The sequence below is a fragment of the Pituophis catenifer genome, unplaced genomic scaffold, assembly GCF_029215685.1.
Source record: "Pituophis catenifer annectens isolate HBS135680 unplaced genomic scaffold, rPitCat1.0.hap2 SCAF_7, whole genome shotgun sequence".
Taxonomy (NCBI): domain Eukaryota; kingdom Metazoa; phylum Chordata; class Lepidosauria; order Squamata; family Colubridae; genus Pituophis; species Pituophis catenifer.
The window spans coordinates 28694666-28713417 of record NW_027256887.1 but is presented as its reverse complement, the minus strand read 5'-3'; the positions used below and the strand labels follow the sequence as shown (position 1 = coordinate 28713417).

General features: G+C 36.8%; 1 protein-coding gene across 8 annotated transcripts in view; it reads left to right on the top strand.

Moving 5' to 3' along the window:
- FOXP2 (forkhead box P2) overlaps positions 1-16832 on the top strand; it is a 459756-nt gene extending 442924 nt beyond the window's left edge. For all 8 annotated transcript variants that reach the window (XM_070947598.1, XM_070947595.1, XM_070947594.1 and 5 more), the window contains one exon: positions 16688-16832. In XM_070947598.1, the coding sequence (XP_070803699.1) occupies positions 16688-16832 (145 nt within the window). The remainder of the gene's footprint in view (positions 1-16687) is intronic.
- The last annotated feature ends 1920 nt before the right edge of the window (positions 16833-18752 follow it).

Sequence of the window (18752 nt, the reverse complement as noted above, 5' to 3'; positions counted from 1 at the left end):
TATAAAGCCTTAGTAATACCTAGAATACTGCATCCAGTTTTGGTTATCACACTATAAAAAAGATGTCAAGATCCTAGAAAGAGTGCAGAGAAGAGCAACAAAGATGATTAGGGGACTGGAGCTAAAACATATGAAGAACGATTACAGGAACTGGACATGGCTAGTTTTATGAAGAGAAGGACCAGTGGAAACATGATAGCAGTGTTCCAATATTTGAAGGGTTATCACAGAGAGGAAGCAGTCAACCTGTTTTACAAAGCACCTGAAGGCTAGACAAGGCATAATGGATGGAAACTTATCAGGGAGAAATTCAACCTAGAAATAAGGAGAAATTTACAGAACAATCAACCAATAGAGCAGTTTGCCTTCAGAAGTTGTGAGAGCTTCTCCAATGGAAGCTTTCAAGAAGAGACTGGACTGCCATCTGTCAGAAATGATGTAGGATCTCCTGCCTGGGCGGGGGATTGAACTCGATGACCTACAAGGTCCTTTCCAACTCTGTTATTCTGTTAAAATTCTGTTCTGTTCTATGTTTTGGTATGTTGGAGCATGTTGTCGTAAACCTCTCAATTATACCTTCAAGTATAGTTACTGTAGGACCTACTCATTCAGGAAATACATCATCCTGAATCAGAAAGAAAACTCCTTTTTTTGTTCAGAAAAGAGGACCAAATAACTAAAATAAATTATGGCAACCCATCCAGGCAAGACAGACTACTGCACTAGGTTATCTTTATTGCCACCCATACAAGAGAACAGATTGGGAAGGGACCTGAAGACATCAGAGTTTACCTTACAAATTACAGTAAAAGTCAAGTCAAATCTCCTTCAAATTGAGCTGAACTTCTGATAACTTCATGAATTTTCTTGGCACCAGAAAAAGAAGTGGTTTGCAATGTCTCATCTGGGAGGATTCTGTTTTTGTTTATTTTTTAATGTAGTCTATAGTCCTTGTATCCTTTGGAGGTCTCTTGTATAGACCCAGCTCTGTGTAGTTTTCAACTATATGGTCGGCCAGGTGTTATTTCCTACAATTAAAGTAGAAGCTATGGTTTGCAAACTAAATTATGCAGATATAGACAAATGATGGTGCATTATTTTTATTTATTTATTCAGCCTTGTGACGTAAATCTTATTTTTAGATCTCATAATTGTAGAAAATGAAATGAAACCATATACATTATTTGAATGAATAATAAAGAATTTAACATATTTTGGCAAAAACATCAAACGATTAGCAAAAAAAAAAAAAAAGACTTCTATATCCTGTGAACATTTTATTTTTTTCTGCAGACTTTAACCAAATACCTTAATACAATTTTAATTATTACGTTCCTGTCTTGTGTCTCTTAAGCCAGGCTTAATGAAAATACCCTGTTTCCCCCAAAATAAGACATCACCTGATAATAAACCCAATCGGGCTTTTGAACACATGGCAATAAGGCCAAGCACTTATTTCAGGGTTCAAAAAAATATAAGACAGGGTCTTATTTTCGGGGAAACACGGTAGTATAAAATTTAGATTTTGTAGGCACATAAAATATTCATTATTTGGCCAAATATATTTATTTTTAATTAAAGTGTATACATTTATAATACAAATAGAGGTGCTGTTGAGTTTGATTCAAGGACTTTTAAGAGAATTGTATTTACTTTCAGTAAGCAAGAAGATTAGTATTGGACTTAATTGTTTGGATAGATTAGCTAAAAGTAAAAAAAGAACCTTGGGACTTCCGGTTGGTGACTTGAGGCAATATGGTGTCTGGTGCTGCTCCCCGACACCCTTTATCACCGCGTTTTGGGGATCCCTTGGGGGGCGCGGGTCCCGGAGAACCCTGCAGACAAGAGAGAGAGCCAGGCGAACGAGAGAGTGGGGTGCAACCACCCCTCGCAAGACCCGGCGACTCTGTCGATCCAACGCGGTGAGCCGGCCATCTGATGGCGGGCCTGAAGTCGCAATAGCCAGCAAAAAGACGGGAGCTAAGAGGAAGATCGGAGGTGCCGTACCAGATCTGACATCACGTTTCCATACCTTGGGACGATTGAGCGTTGAGAGAGGAGGTCGGTGGAGTCGCTTGATGCGGTGAGAGGCGGCGACGGAGAGTGCGGAGTAGAGCAGATTGTAACGGGGGAGACCAGACAAGCCGACGAGGAATACGCAGGGAGCAGTTCGTTTGTATAAAGAGCTCTGGAGGGCGTGGTGAGAGGGAGAAGAAAACGAGTATCGATGTGGCTGGCGCTGTGATTGAAAAGTGGGGTGGAAAGTAAGCAAGAGATTGAATTACTGAACTTCTTTTCTTTTGAGTGCTTCAGCGAAACAGGAAGTGCGGCCATCATTGAACTGAAGGAGTGAGATAGCAGAAGACTGACAAGGAGAAGATCTAGCAGCGAGATCTACCATAGAGAAGTGTCGGAACTTACTAGGAGCGGAGAGCAGAGAGAAGAAGATTTACGACCTTGCTGACACTATTTGCTTATAACTAAAGAAAAAAAAAAGTAATGGAAAAAAAAAGAGAAGAAGAAGCAGAAGAAGACTTTCATACCCTTACTATATACATAATTTGCGATACTCTGATTCCCATCCTCCCCCTCATTCTTTTGAATAATTAGGTTTCTAATACTTGAATCTTGGTTTTCTTTACAAATAATAATATTAATAAGAATTACAAACGGTTAAGGAATATAGAATATAGAACTTAAGTGTTGATTTTACCTTGTTGTTATTAAGTATATTTATACATAAGGATCCAGATATATAATTAACCAATTAATTACATTTATTACATTTATTTATATTTATCTAGTTATACTTATCTATATTTATCTATCTCAGAATATCTATTCTTACGGGTAATATTTATCAATTTACTTATATTAATTGCATATACTAAGGCTTGAATTTAGATATATAAGAATCACAGGTAGTATTTATTAACTTATTTATATTAACTTTTATATTAAGGTTTGAATCTAGCTATATTGTAAACATAATATTTATTGGGAACTCTTAGGCTTTAATTTATTAAGGAATTTTGAGAATTTCGGAGCATTATAAAGATTTGACTTAAGGAAGATATTTTGATGAATTGACCCTATACAGTGAAGATAGTAAATCTCTTAAATAGACTTAAGAAGAGGAATTAATAGAGGAAATAGGGGCAAAATCATTGAATGGTCATTTGGAAAAATATTGAGAAAATCATAAGAGAACAAAAGCTAACTCTGAAAGAAATGGCAACAATGACATCGACAATTTTGAAATCTGGCAAAAAAGCTCCATCTAATCCTACTCTAACAACACTGTCCCCGGTAATCCAGAAACCCTTAGAAGGCATACAGAAGTCAGACAAGCCACCAACAATCCCAACCCTTCAAACAGTACAATCTTCTCTATCGCTGATTCAAGAGACCATGTTAGCAATGCAGGAGAAATTGTTAAATAGTCATTCCAAATTAAAAACAGACATTCATGTTTTGGATTCAAAAATGACCAAGATTCAAGCTTCCATTGCGAATAACGAGAGAAGAATTCAAAATGTAGAACAAAGGATGGAACAAAGTGAGAAAAAATTAGATATGGTGGACCAGACATTCGCGATACAGAATAAAGGAATCGAAGAGTCCCTGATACAATTGGAAATGGACAAGGCTTCATACTACCTTCGCTTCCAAAATATTTGCGAAGAAAAGGAAGAGGATTTAGGTGATAAAATAGCTGAGCTGATAGCTGATGCCCTTCAACAGGATAAACATGATATTATTAAAGAACTTGACGAGGTTTACAGGGTTCAAACGAATTATGTGAGAAGAAATAGGCTCCCCAGGGAGGTCCATGTGAGGTTCACCAGGAAGAAAGTGAGGGATATTCTATTTAACATAGCAAAAGAAGAACAGATTGTATTTAAAGGAAAGGAGGGGAATATTCTGAAACAAATTCCGAGAAGAGTGAGGGAAGTGAGGAAAAACTACAGGTTTCTGGCGAGCCAACTGAACAGAAGAAATATTATATTTAGATGGATCCTGCCAGAGGGGATGTTAGTATCATGGCAAGGAAGGAAAATCAAAATTGATAGTTTAGCTGTAGCACAAGACTTTTTAGACCAACTAAGAGGAGGGAAAGAAGAACAAATTAGCAAAGAAGAGATCGATACAGCAAACACGGAAGAAGAAACCTCACAAGAGCAAAGTACAAAGGAAGAAATAGAGGAGGAGAAGAAAAAAGAAGAAGCGGAAGAATAAGGAAGGAAGATCAGACCAGTAAGAGCAGTAACATTAAAGACAAACAAGAACTAGAAATCGGACATAACACAAGAAATGGATGGCTTAAAAATTTTATCCTTAAACGTTAATGGCTTAAACGATTATAAAAAAAGAAAGATAATTCTATCAAAACTGGTAAAACAGAACCCAGACATAATTTGTATACAGGAGGTTCATATAAAAAAAGATGAGGCAAATTGTCTAGAATTTACTAAATTTGGCAAATTATTTGTGTCATTAGCAGAGAAAAAGAAAAGGGGGGTGGCTATGTATGTGAAAAAAGGAATTGAGGCAGAATTAAAGTATAAAAATACCAAAGGGAGAATTTTAATGGTAGAAATCAAGAGAGGTAATTCAAAAATGATGTTGGTGGGGGTATATGCCCCGAACAAGAAACAGGGGCAATTTTACAAAAAACTACATGAACAATTAGGAAATTGGGCCCATGTTGAAATATGTATGTTAGGTGATTTTAATGGTATTGTCAACCCAGAGAAAGATTATAAAAGTGGGGAAAGGAAAAGAAATAAAAGATTACCTCTGCCAAAAAGCTTTTTTGATCTAGTGGATGAAATTAATTTAATTGATATGTGGCGTACACTACACCCGCATGATTCCCAATATACTTTTTACTCAACCTCACAGAATTCTTGGTCCAGAATTGACATGGCATGGACTACTAGAAAATTAGGTCTAGAAATTAAGAAAGTGGATATAAGTACAAATACTTGGGCAGATCATAAACTTCTTGAAATAAATTGGCATTACACTAACAAGAGAAAGCAACAGAGATGGAGACTAAGGACTAACCTGCTGAATGAAAAAGAGTTTATAATAAAAATAAATGAAGAAATTAAGCGCTTCTTTATTGAGAATGGCAAGCAAGGCACGGCGAAGGAAATTGTATGGGATACCATGAAAGCATACTTGAGAGGAGTAGCGATATCGTATATGGCGTTTAAAAATAAGGAAGAAAGGAAAGTTAGAGAGACTTATAATAGGAAACTAGAAGAAGCGGATAGCAATCTACAACAAAACCCGGGAGACGAGGTGGCCAAACAAAAATGGATGATGGCAAGGCATAATCTTAATATTCTGGATCAGGAGGAGTTGGTGCAAAAAATCAAGAGAATAAAACACTACCACCTTGAGAACGCCAACAAGTCTGGAAGGTGGCTGGCGTACAGATTAAAAAAAGAACAGGAAAAAAATCAAATTCTTACATTAGAAGATTCCAATGGCGATATTTTGATAAAAGAAGAGGATAAGCTAGAAAGAGCGAGAGAATTTTATGAAGCCTTATATAAAGAGGAAGCGATTGATTTAGACAAAACTGAACAATACCTGATGGAAGCTAACTTGCCACAGATAACGGAAGAAGAGAAAGAAATGTTAAACAATAAAATCACAATAGAAGAACTTAAATTGGCTCTTACCAAAATTAAGAAAAATAAAACACCAGGCCCAGATGATCTCCCGGGGGAAATTTATGCAAAATTTGAGGAAGAACTACAATTAGAACTGTTAGAAATATTTAACGAGGTATTAGTTGGTACAAGAATCCCAGACTCTTGGAAAGAAACTTATATTACACTCATATTGAAAGAAGGTGCAGACCCGAAACATATAGCAAATTATAGGCCCATTTCTTTGCTAAACTCAGATTACAAATTATTTACAAGTATAATTGCAGAAAGACTAAAAAAAATTTTAAATCGCTGGATTCACAACGACCAGAAGGGATTCCTCCCAGGGAGACAAATGAGAGATAATTTGAGGACTGTAATAAACGTCATAGAATATTACGAGCAGCACCCGGAAAAACAGCTGGCGTTAGTGTTTTTTGATACCCAAAAGGTGTTCGATAACTTGAACTGGAAATTTATGGTCAACCAAATTGATTTAATGGGATTTGGAACAAATTTTAGAAAAATGATTGAAAATATTTACCATAAACAGAGGGCGAGTATTTTAATAAACGGGGACAAGACGCGGATATTTAGGATACAAAAGGGAGTTCGACAGGGATGCCCCTTGTCCCCTTTACTTTTTATAATGGCGTTGGAAATTCTACTTAGAAAGATTAGAGACAACAAAGAAATTAAAGGACTGCAAATTAAGAAAGAAATATTCAAAACACAAGTCTTTGCAGACGACGTGGCCTTAATAATAGAAGATCCCTTGAAATCTGGCCCCAAATTACTCCAGGAAGTACAACAGTATGGAGAAGTCGCCGGCTTTAAACTTAATAAAACAAAAACTAAAATCTTAGCAAGAAACATGACAGAGGCAAATAAGAAAGAGCTAGAAAACTCTTTAGGTCTTCAGATAGTGAAGAAAATAAAGTACTTGGGAATATGGATCACCTCAAGATATTCCTCTTTGAAGGAAGATAACTACATCCTATTATTACAAAAAATAAAGCAGGATATAGACAGATGGAAGAAGTTAAAATTATCTTTCACAGGTAAGATTTCGGCAATTAAGATGAACATTCTCCCCAAAATTATATTTTTATTCCAAACTATATCAGTGAATCTTGATAAAAAATATTTCCTGGATTTGGATAAGAAGATGCGAGAATTTTTGTGGGAAGGGAAGAAGACGAGGATTGCTTACAAGACACTGCAAGGGAAAAGAAACATGGGTGGCTTTGGAGTTCCGGATTGGAAAGTATATCAGAAGGCGGCTAAATTAGTATGGATCAAAGAATGGGTTACATTACAAAACAAGAGAATCTTGACGTTAGAAGGCCACGATCTACAGGCAGGTTGGCATGCCTATTTATGGGATCTAGAGAACAAAACAAATCATATTTCCATAAACACAAGTTAAGGGAGTCTCTTATTCAAACATGGGAAGAAATTAGGCAAAAATATTATGTGAAAGTACCGAATTGGCTTTCAATCATGGAGGCCCTGACCGCCTCAAATAAAAGAGATATTTTGAAATTCGGCACTTATAGAGAAATATTAGATGATAATGGTATTCTTAAATCACGGGAAATATTAATAAATCAAGGCTCCAATTTAGACTGGTGGAGCTATCTACAGATAAGCTCAAGATATCAAAAAGATAGGGATCAATTTGGTATAGAGGCGAAGCACAACAATCTGGACAAAATTATGTTGGGGATGGAAAAGAAAATGTTAGCGAAATTTTACAACTTTCTACTAGGCGAGGACAGGGCAGAAGGAATAGCTAGAAATCAATTAAATATTTGGGAAAAAAACATTGGTTATAGGTTAAATTTCAATGACTGGGAGGAGGCCTGGAACAGAAACTATAATCTGACTAAATCAGCATCGTACAGGGAGAACCATTACAAAATTTTCCATAGATGGTACCTAGCGCCAGCTAGATTAGCAAAAATATTTCCCAATGCTTCAACAATATGCTGGAAGTGTGGAAAGGAGGTTGGCACCTTCTTTCATATGTGGTGGTCCTGTCCTGAGACAAAAAAGTTTTGGACAAAAATACAAAACTGGTTATGAGAAATAGTGGAGGAAGATATAGAACTTTCCCCTGAAATCTTTCTATTAGGAATGATCGGAGATGGACTTTCTAAAGATAAGATACATCTTATAATACATGTCATAACAGCGGCCAGGTTAATCTTTGCAAAATACTGGAAGGACAAACAAACCCCTCCAGAGGTGGTAATAATAAACAAAATCCTAGAATGCGCAGAAATGGCAAAACTAACAAGTGTTTTTAACGATGATGCGAATTCAAAATTCAAGGCAGTATGGGAAAGGTGGTACAAATGGTGGAATAATAGAATGAGATTGTAAGGATATGTTTATGTTCAATAATGGTAGATTTGAACGTAATAGATATGTATACAATGTATATAACGTAAATATGTAACTACACAACACCTCAGATGTTAACAGAGATTGGATGTTTTCTTTTAAAAAAATTTTTTTAAAAATTACCTTGATCAATCTATTTAATACTTAAGAAATTAGAAAAGTTAAATGTTGTTGGCACCAATCAAGGAACAACTGATGTCTACTAAGCCACTGAAGTAACAAGATCTATTTTAAAAGTACACCATTCAGCATTCACCATTCAGCGCTCCAGGCTCAGCAACATAGTCAGGTTTTTAGGGCCTTACGAAAGACTAACAAGGTTGGGGCCATTCTGATCTCCAAAGAGAGGATATTCCATAGAGCAGGGGCCACTGCAGAAAACACCCATCTTCTGCCCCTTGCCAGCCAACTTTTTTTGGCTGATGGGATCTGCAAGCATGCCCATTCTACATAATACCATTGGATAGGTAGAGATTCTTGAAAAAAGCAGTGGGACTGGCAATACCTCAGGTATCCCAGTCCCAAGTCATATAGGGCTTTAAAAGCATCCACCAACATTTTGAATTGCAGCCAGAAGCACACCTGTAACAGTACAGCTCATGCAAGACTGGTGTTACAAGGGCTGTGTATCTTGCACCATTTACTACCCCTATGGCTGCATTCCGCATCAGTTCTGAATAGTCTTCAGGGGCAATTCCATGTAGAGTGATTACAATAGTCTAACATGAAAGCTACAAGAGCATGAATTACTGCGAGCAGGGTCAGGATTAGGATTTATCCTGTGATATATGGAATTGTGACACAAATTCATACTCAGTGCATTGCTGAAATGCTGTAAACCTAGAAAATAAACGAATATTGCATTTAAGCATGACAATGGTTTCCTTTTATACGTAGGAAATTTGACAGTTCCAAGTGCTGATGACCATATTGTTTCCATAAAAATGAACTAGTGGAATTAGCTGTTTTCTGAGCAAGCTAGTAAAGTGTGTAAACTTTAGAAATGATTGAACATTTAAAAAAAGCAAAGCAATTTGCTTTCATGCTTGATTTTATTTAATTATATGGTATGTAGCTAAGGAACTACTTTGAACATCATGAAGGAGCTAATTTATAATAAGGTTCATTTAGCTTAGTCTAAATGGCAGCAAGTCTCTATAGAGTTTTAGTCATCAACACTGGAAGCGCTCAGAATTTCTGTTATGGTTCAAAGACATTTTTTAAATAGAATTTCTGGCATTCATAATCTGTTTGGCAACTGCCATGATCCCTCTGCCATTGACTAAAATTGGAAAAACCATAAGTGAAAAGGCAAAGGAAAGGTAGAATTTGGTACTAAGCCAAGAATTTATGGCCTCTGAATATCTGGGAAATACCATGATCTTGGAAAAAAATTATTGGTTTCCGTTGGGTGAATTCAAAATATAAAAAAGACTTAACTCCTGACATTTTTATTTACAGTACTCAGAGTGGTAAGACCTGCTTTTATTAAGATTTGGCTTGCTATGAATGATTGAATCCTTTCACCTGCACTTAATCATATGAATGGGGAACAGAACCCTTGGTTTTGGACAGATTTTATGTTCCAACTAAAAAACAGACTGACCTTTTGCGATATATTCCAGTGTGTGTGGTTTGTATTACACTGCTTAGCTCTGAATAGCTGCCCATGAAAGAGCTGGAAGCAATAGCTGTGAAAAAGCGGTATTTGGAGAAGAAAACTTTTAGGATTAAGATTTTGTATGATAATCAGAATGGGGATGCTTATCCATCATGTACATTCATATGCTATAGTTTGGCCTTATATTGTAAAGACAGTTTTCTAAAATGCTTGCACATTGTTAGCAAAATCAGGACTAAAGCCTGAAGAGGATGTCTTGGTATTGACTGACCCAAATAATACATATAATTCCACAAATAATTGTATTGATGAAATAACATGCACTCATATACAAAAAATGATGGGCTGTGAAATGCTGCTATGACTGAATTTAATAGCATGGTTATTAACACATGCTAGAAACATTTGATGTTCTTTGAGGATGATAAGACAGAAAAAAATGGCTGTAACTGCAACTCCCATCTAAGTTCTCTCAGAGGCAACAAATTAATGGCAAGAGATGGTGATGGGGGAGAAACTGTACCTGATTTGCTGTGCTTCCCAGGGAAGAGAAGTATTGCCTCTGATGTCTGAAGTGATAGTTGTCTCTGCAGCAAGTAGCACTTCAACTTCCTCCATAGCCAACATCTTCTATTCCAGAAATAGCAAGAACAACATATAAATACAACTTTCCTATTGCCTCCAACCTTATAGGGTCTTTAAAAAAATGGAAGTTTTACTGTGCCAATCTTGGAAAAAATTATGCTTTTTATCATCAAAAAGCGTTTGGTATTATAGATGTATAATGATTCTGCTTCCAGATTAGAAAATCAAATTAAATTTAGAAAACATATTTTAAATTACAGATTCCTTTTGGAACAATAGTTGTCAGAGCTATGTTTTTCAATATACTTTATCATAATGGTCCTTGATGAACAGTAAAATAGTTATGGTTTTAATACTCTTGTCAACTCTGCATTTAGATTGTGGTTATTAAAATGTGAGTGTTCATGTATGGAAGCAAATTATTATTATTGCTTATCTTTAAAATGCCTTAAAATAAACAATTTAAAAAGTTAGCAGATTAGAAAACAGGTGTACAACATAAAATTCATTCTCCAAAGTATCAATAAAATATCCTCTTGACAGGCAAAATGGAAAATTCATTACAAGATGCTATAGTGTTATCAGAGATGTACTAAATCTGTATCCATGTGTTATGATTGTAAATCTACCACAAGCCAGTCATAAGGCTATTTCTTGCACTACCACCAAGTGGAGCTCAGTTGACTAAATGATATGGAGTAGAGACTCTGTTTTACAGTTTCCTACCTCATGTGAGAAGAACCATTCCTTCAATTATTCTGACCTAAAACCATTTAAAGCAGTACTTCCCAAACCTGGATAAATTACCCAAAACTGGGCAAAGGTGGTTGGCTAAGGGACACAATAGAGACATTTAAATTGACTTAAAGTGTTTCACCTATATTGGATAAAAAGACTTTCTGATAAGCAGTTTTTGGTAATGAAGGAAAATGGGAAGCATTAATTTGAAGCTTTAAAAAGGGTAAGCCATTGTCTGAATTTTAGCTAAAAAGAGATTGGAAGCCAATGCAACTATTATGGAAAATGAGCTACATATCGCTAATTCAATCTGAATTGAATACAGTATCTATTACATTTTAGACTAGACTATTTTGTAGACACTTGACAAAGGAAGATCCATGTAGAATACATAATATTAAGGCAAAGGTTGATTTAAATAATTCTGGAGACATACATGCTAGTGCACTCTTGTAAACTGAGTAAATGGTTGTTATCTATAAAACTCCCATCTATGATTACCTTCAGAATGTGATTGAGCTTCTGCAAAATAAATATAAATGAATAAAAAGGAAATACATCAATAGCTGATATTTTTCATAATATAATGAGACAAAAAAATCTACTATTTGATTTATTCAAGTAGCTCAGAGAGATATAAATACAATGAAGTAATAAACTTACTAACATGATATATCAAATTATCAAATGGATTTGGGGAATCCCGCCTTGAAAGAGGCCTTGAAAGAGGTGGTGGTGAGGCCCCTCCTTAAGAAGCCTTCTCTGGATCTGGCTGTTTTGGTGAATTACCGTCCAGTCTCCAACCTTCGCTTTGTGAAGGTTGTTGAGAGTGTGGTTGCGCGACAACTTCCCCAGCACCTGGATGACGCTGTCTATCTAGACCCGTTCCAGTCCGGTTTCAGGCCTGGGTACAGCATGGAAATGGCATTCGTCGCATTGGTTGATGATCTCTGGAGGGCTCGGGACAGGGGTTGTTCCTCTGTCCTGGTCCTATTAGATCTCTCCGCGGCTTTTGATACCATCAACCATGGTATCATGCTGCGCCGGCTGGAGGGGCTGGGGGTTGGGGGCACCGTATTATGGAGGTTCTCCTCCTTTCTCTCTGACCGGTCGCAGTCTGTGTTGGCAGGGGGGCAGAGGTCGTCCTTGAGGTGCCTTATGTGTGGGGTGCTGCAGGGGTCGGTCCTCTCGCCCCTTCTCTTCAACATTTATGTGAAGCTGCTGGGTGAGATCATCTGTGGTTTTGGGGAGCAGCTCCAGCAGTACGCTGCCGACACTCAGCTGTACATTTCCACCCCAGACCACCCCAATGATGCCCTTGAAGTGATGTCCCGGTGCCTGGAGGCCGTGCGGGTCTGGATGGGGAGAAACAGACTCCGACTCAACCCCTCCAAGACTGAGTGGCTGTGGCTTCCTTCATCCTGATATAGCCAGCTGGTGCCATCACTGGCTATTGGGGGTAAGTCATTGGCCCCCACGGAGAGGGCTCGCAACTTGGGTGTCCTCCTGGATGCATGGCTGTCTTTAGAAGAGCCTATGATGGCTATGGCCAGTGAGGCTTTTTATCAGGTTCGCCTGATCCACCAGTTGCGTTCCTTTCTGGATCGGGACTCCCTGTGCATGGTCATCATGCCCTCGTCACTTCCCGACTGGACTACTGCAATGCTCTCTACATGGGGCTCCCCTTGAAGAGCATCCAGAGGCTCCAGCTGGTCCAAAATGCAACCGTGTGGGTGATTATGGGAGTGGCAGTAACTCCTCTCCTGCGCGAGTTGCATTGGCTCCCAGTGGTCTTCCGGGTGTGATTCAAGATGTTGATTAACATCTTTAAAGCACTCCATGGCTTAGGACCTGGATACTTACGGGACCACCTTCTGCTGCTGACAGCCTCCCACTGGCCAGTACTCTCCCACAGGGAGGGGCTCCTCGAGGTGCCGTCAGTCAGACAATGTCGACTGGCGACCCCCCCGGGGGAGAGCCTTCTCTGTGGGGGCTCCCGCCCTTTGGAACGAGCTGCCCTCGGAGGTATGGAGGATCCCGGACTTGCGTACCTTCCGCCGTGCCCTGAAGACTTTGTTATTCCAGCAAGCCGGGCTAGCCTAATTTTAACGGTTTTAAATTGGATTTTAATGGGATGTTTTAATTATGGGCCAAAGTATTTAATCTGGTTTTAAATTGTTTTTAATTTTTATATTTATGTATTTGATCTTGGCTGTTCACCGCCCTGAGTCCTTCGGGAGAAGGGCGGTATACAAATATAATAAATAAATAAATAAATAAATAAATAAATAAATAAATAAATAAATAAATAAATAAATAAATTAATTAATTAATTAATTAATTAAAAAAAATATATTTTTTCAAGTTGTAAATTATTCAGACAAGGAATAAGGAAAGAGCTACTTATTTTTTGTAATTGTCTGTGGTGTGTCTCATATATAGAGGTGTGTGTGTTTCTCCCGTTATTTATATTTTCTGATTTATGTAACATAATTCTAGCCCATTGTAGCATGAGGAATATGCATAATATATATAATTTCCTATTTATTCTTTATTTTATAAAAAAAATGACTCTTCACTTAAAATCCACTGTATGGTGACTTGCATACAAGCAACAAAATGCACAATCCAAATGCAAATTGTCATTGCGGCAATTAAGTACCGGTACCTACGTTGGATGTGTTCTATGGCAATCTCATTGTCCCTGCATAACCATTATTTCTGCCAAATTCTTGCTAAAGCTTTAGGAAGCATTTCCTAATTCAGGGAATGACATGTCTTTGATTTGTTGATATATTATTTTGCACATTTTTATATTGATGCAACTTTAATTCTATTAGTTTACTGGAGAATTGAGGAACCCCAAAACAAGCAACTTTGCTACGTACTATAAATTTGGTTGAAACATAGCTAATATGATTAGTGTCACCATAAAGAATGGTAATACACCTTATTTCATTACAATACACAGTTAATAACGTTATTTGCATCTCCAGCATATCTGTACATGATTGCTAGTAATAATCCTGTCACAATATGCAAGTGTCTCATTCCAATTGCAGCAATGAATTCAAAGATACATAGAACACATTTATTTCTGACTTCATAATGCTTGCTATTCATTAAATACTAAATGACTCATCCAGACATCTTAATACAGCATAAAGTGACTGAGAGAACTAATAATTTTTCTCGCTTTTTCAAACCACACAAGCATGTTACTGATTTATAATTAATGCAAATTAAAACTGTAAGCTATGTTTTTCACATTGGGAAAAGGCTTGCAATGTTTTATGACTACAACAACCTTGAATAGTTTAAACTCATTTGTTTTGCTTTAATATTTTTAAATACGTATTTCTAAGATGGTTTTCTAGGCTATGATAAATGTTAGCAACAGGACTTTTAAAAAGCTATGTTTTGCAGTGAACCTTCTTGAAGTAAAATGAATTTGCATCCCTAGATAATTATTCAAGTGGAGGTGATTGTTTAGATAAATTTAACTTACTGTAGGCCTTGAAAAATGCCAGTGACTATAAAATATCATGCTTCCTTTGAACCAAAATATGTATAAATAAAAGGCTGATATACTAGCAATTGCAGACTAAACCTATTGTAGTGACATTTCTGTGATTTTACATTGTAATGACTGATTCAGATGTTGATTTGGCGTAATATTACAGCTTTTTAAAGATTTTTTTTTTTAGATTTCAGGTATTTAAGATGATCCTTTTTTCTAATAGTGAACAATTTATTAACATATAAAAATTGAAAAACACAACAAAACTGATTGCTTTCCCAATAAGGTTTTAATAATAAGTTACTTTGGATTGAATATTCAAGCAATCTGTACCTTTTAAAATTCAAAGTTACTTCTTTCATTGAAAAGCATAGCAGGCAAATTCAGTCACCTTCTAATGCAAAAACTACTTGATAAGGATTTTTTTCAGAGCAATTCCCTGATGCATCTAATGTGTCAAAAATAATTAGGTTTTGGCAGATTTACCATTGCAGCACAACCCTTTCCTTGGGTAGGGCCTGGATCATGTTAAGCCTTGTTTGTGTGTGACAGCATTATTATTCTTGTTAGCTACCCACTTCCCCCCATCGTTCTGTTGTGTTTGGAAATTTCCCACCTCAACTTGTGTTCCTCACCAGTGTTTTTCTTCATTTATTGACAGTTGGTAAAGATATTCATTAATTTAGAGTTAAAAACATGTATCATCATGTCTCACTGAACTGCTGGGCTGAAGTTGATTAATGGCAAAGACTGGCTGCAGGTTTTCCTCTTGAGAAGCAGCATGCTGGTCCTGCATATTAATGAGAGACTGTGACTTCTATTAACTAGATAAAAAAAAACAGGTCTTCTCTTGCTTCAGGGTAGAGGATGTATTTTTTCATTATTATTATTTATATAATATTTTCATCAGGTGCTTGGTTTGAACCTTCCAAGCTTCTACCTACCTCACTCCTTCTCTAAAACAAACATGTGCATTTCAGCTAGAGGGGGTAAAAACTTGAGAATATGCACTGATTAATTTTCCATCATTATATTGTCACACTTGTCACGTTCAGCATAAAAAATAATTAGATAAAATTATGTGTAGGTGCATTCAAAAACACATAAGGTTGCATGTTTTAAAACCCTCATTGATATCTTGAAAATAACACTGTCAGACTGGTCACACTGATTCCCTTGACTCCATAGGTGTTAGGAAAAAAGGTATTTTTACTAGAGATGCTGAGTGCAGGGTGAGTGAGGAAAGCTCTGAAGAAAGCCATGTGAAAATCACATATTGAAAGCAATCCCCAATGTCCAAATTCCCCCCCTCTGGGAGAATAGTTCAATCAGGTCCTGCGCTGGGAACCTGGTGCCTCAGGTGCCACAGTAAATTCCTTTCCCAGGGCTGATGTCGTTGAAGGCAGGAAGATATCTCAGTCTGGCAGCTCTGGTTCCTGTCAATGTCCATACTCCCCAATTTCTCATAGCATTCCTTCACACTTCCAGTACTCTTCCCCTTCCAGATGCCCCCTCCCCACTGGTTTTGGCAGTTGTTAGAGAGCTTCAAACAAAATGAAGATGGCAGCTAACATTTTTGTATATTAAATTATTAGTCACTGTTTTGTTGGTATTCATTTAATCAGAAATCCTGTTTTTCTTTCATATTTTGAAGAACATTAAAAGAAGTCAAATGATTATGAGGAAGGTATGAATGGACTAGAGATGCTGTTGGTGTAGATTACATTTTCTGTACTCCACTATCCTTTTCACAGTTTCCTTTAATTATTTTGCTATTTATATTTATATCGACAATTACGAATTCTAATGGAATTCAGGTAGTTTAAGTAAAGCATCATATGATAAACAGTTCAAACAGAAGCATATTTAAACATTCAGATACAAAGCCAGAATCAGATGAAGAGCACAGGTCCAGGTAAATCTAATAAGAATTCTGACTGCTATCTTGAAATTCTATGAGTAGGCCAAGAATTTTATGAAGAAATTATATGGTTGAATGGCCATGAGAAGGGAAGTTAGTTACAAATTCTTTAGTCTGAATCCTATTTTTTAATGTTTTGATTGTGATAGAAGAAAGAGAAAATTGCTCATTGTCTACTGACAAATGTACTAAGTAAGTAAAATTCTGACATACTGTCTTCTCCTTAGACACTCAATCCATGTCAAAGAAGAGCCAGTGACTGCTGAGGATGAAGACTGTCCAATGTCTCTGGTGACAACAGTGAATCACAGTCCAGAATTGGAAGATGATAGAGAAATTGAAGAAGAGCCTTTATCTGAAGATCTGGAATGAACAGAGACTTGGAAAATCTCAAAATGAAGGGACATAACACTGACCTTCCGAACCACTCCATAACCATGAATATTTGACAGATTTTTACTGTGACTATTTATTAAGCATGGATAAAGGAGAAACACTCCTAAAGGAACTCATTAAGCCAGCCCTTTGGGAATCCAATTACAAGCAGGCAAATAGCTTGTGGGTTTTTTTGGTTTTTTTTCCCCCTTTTTTTAAAGATAAACTGATTTTCTTGAAAAACAAAACTGTTTATATATACCGGCTTGCCCATTTAAAAAATGTGGCTAACAAGGGTTCATGACATGACTGAATATGAGGATACATGTTCTATAGAAAGCAAATGGGCCTCATATACTGCCAAAAATAGTGTTAGTTTCATCAATGTGAAAATTCCAGCATACCGTAGTTGTAATAATGTTAGAAACAATTGCTGGTCAAGTTCAACTTGTTGCTATTGTTTTTAATTTGCACAGGAGTAGTATCAGAAATTAGTGTCACTGCTTGTATCTAGCTGAATTTTAAACCACAGAGTGTTAGTTTTTTTCATGTTGGTGCCACAAACTGTAAATGACATAAGTTAGTTCTAACAAACCACAGTAATTAGACTGTTGCGACCATCTAAAATCTAAGCTTCCAGTCTGTGCTGTTAGTGTTAAGATGTAAAGTGCAATCCTAAGCTAACATTGTCTGTGCAAGCACCATAGAAACATTTGCATATCTGCATATATCTTACAACTGTACTCTTTACCTCCTTGTGATAAAGCTTTGTCTACCTGCAAATACAGTCAAAGGCTACAGCTGCAAACCAAAGCCTACACTAACAATGGCCAATAGCTCAATGACAGAAGCAGCCACATGCTTTGGTCAGCCTTCTGTAACTTTAATTAGTACAAAGGAACTTTTCCATGAACTACTTGCTGTTTTCTGAAGACCTCTGGGATCTTTTCATTTAGCCCTAGACCAAGAAATAAATATGGGGGGAAAAGTCAATTTTGTCACACTGTAATCTTCTGAGGCCAAAAGTCAACCTCAATGCAATGAAGATTTGTTTTTATTTTAAAACAGAGGTGAGAATGAAGTTTGTGCAGAAGTTAACAATAGAAAGGAACAAACATGGATCACTGACCAAAATTATGTACTTGATGCAAATGCAGATTATGTATTGTTATGTAAAATATGTTTTTTTAATTATGTTCCCTCTCCATTTAGACTGGTTTCCCCCATCCCCACTCCCATTCCCTGTGATGAATACATGTTGTTCGAAGAAGTCTCGTATGGTCTTAAACTTCGTTGTGTGCTACTTTTTATAGTCTTAAGTTATAAATGACAAAAAAGTAGGAACCAAACATAAAAAAAGGTCTAGTAAAGCCAAAAATTAATTTCATATTGATTTAAAGTAATCTAGGTGAGTTTTTACAATGAAAGCAAAGATTATAGCAATTGTAGTCCATGGTATTTATTTTCAGTCAAACCAAAGTTACATAAAATTCTGCCTCTGTTAATACGGGATACTAACACTAACAATACACTCCCTTTGGAAGACTTGCACAGGCCAAATTGTTGGAATGCTGTTTTTCCTTCTCCTGTTTTTCTCCCCTTCCTCCTCCTCCTCTTCTCCTCCTCCTCTTCTATCCCTACCTTCCTACAACTCCAAACCCCAAATTACAATGGTACAATAATGGTGTATTTGACACTAGTATAGTCTAATGTTTGCTTATATCCTACAAACTTTACATGTTGCTTTTCATGTGCTGTGCCAAGTCTTGATAATACTCCCCCCCCCAACCAAGGGACCTCATAACCTGATTATGGTTATTGCTTTACAAACCATTTTTTTTTCCACAGAAGGTGGCTGCTAGAGCTTAACATAAGTACCAGTTCCATGTGATGGGCCTGGGTCTTGCAAACTAAGCT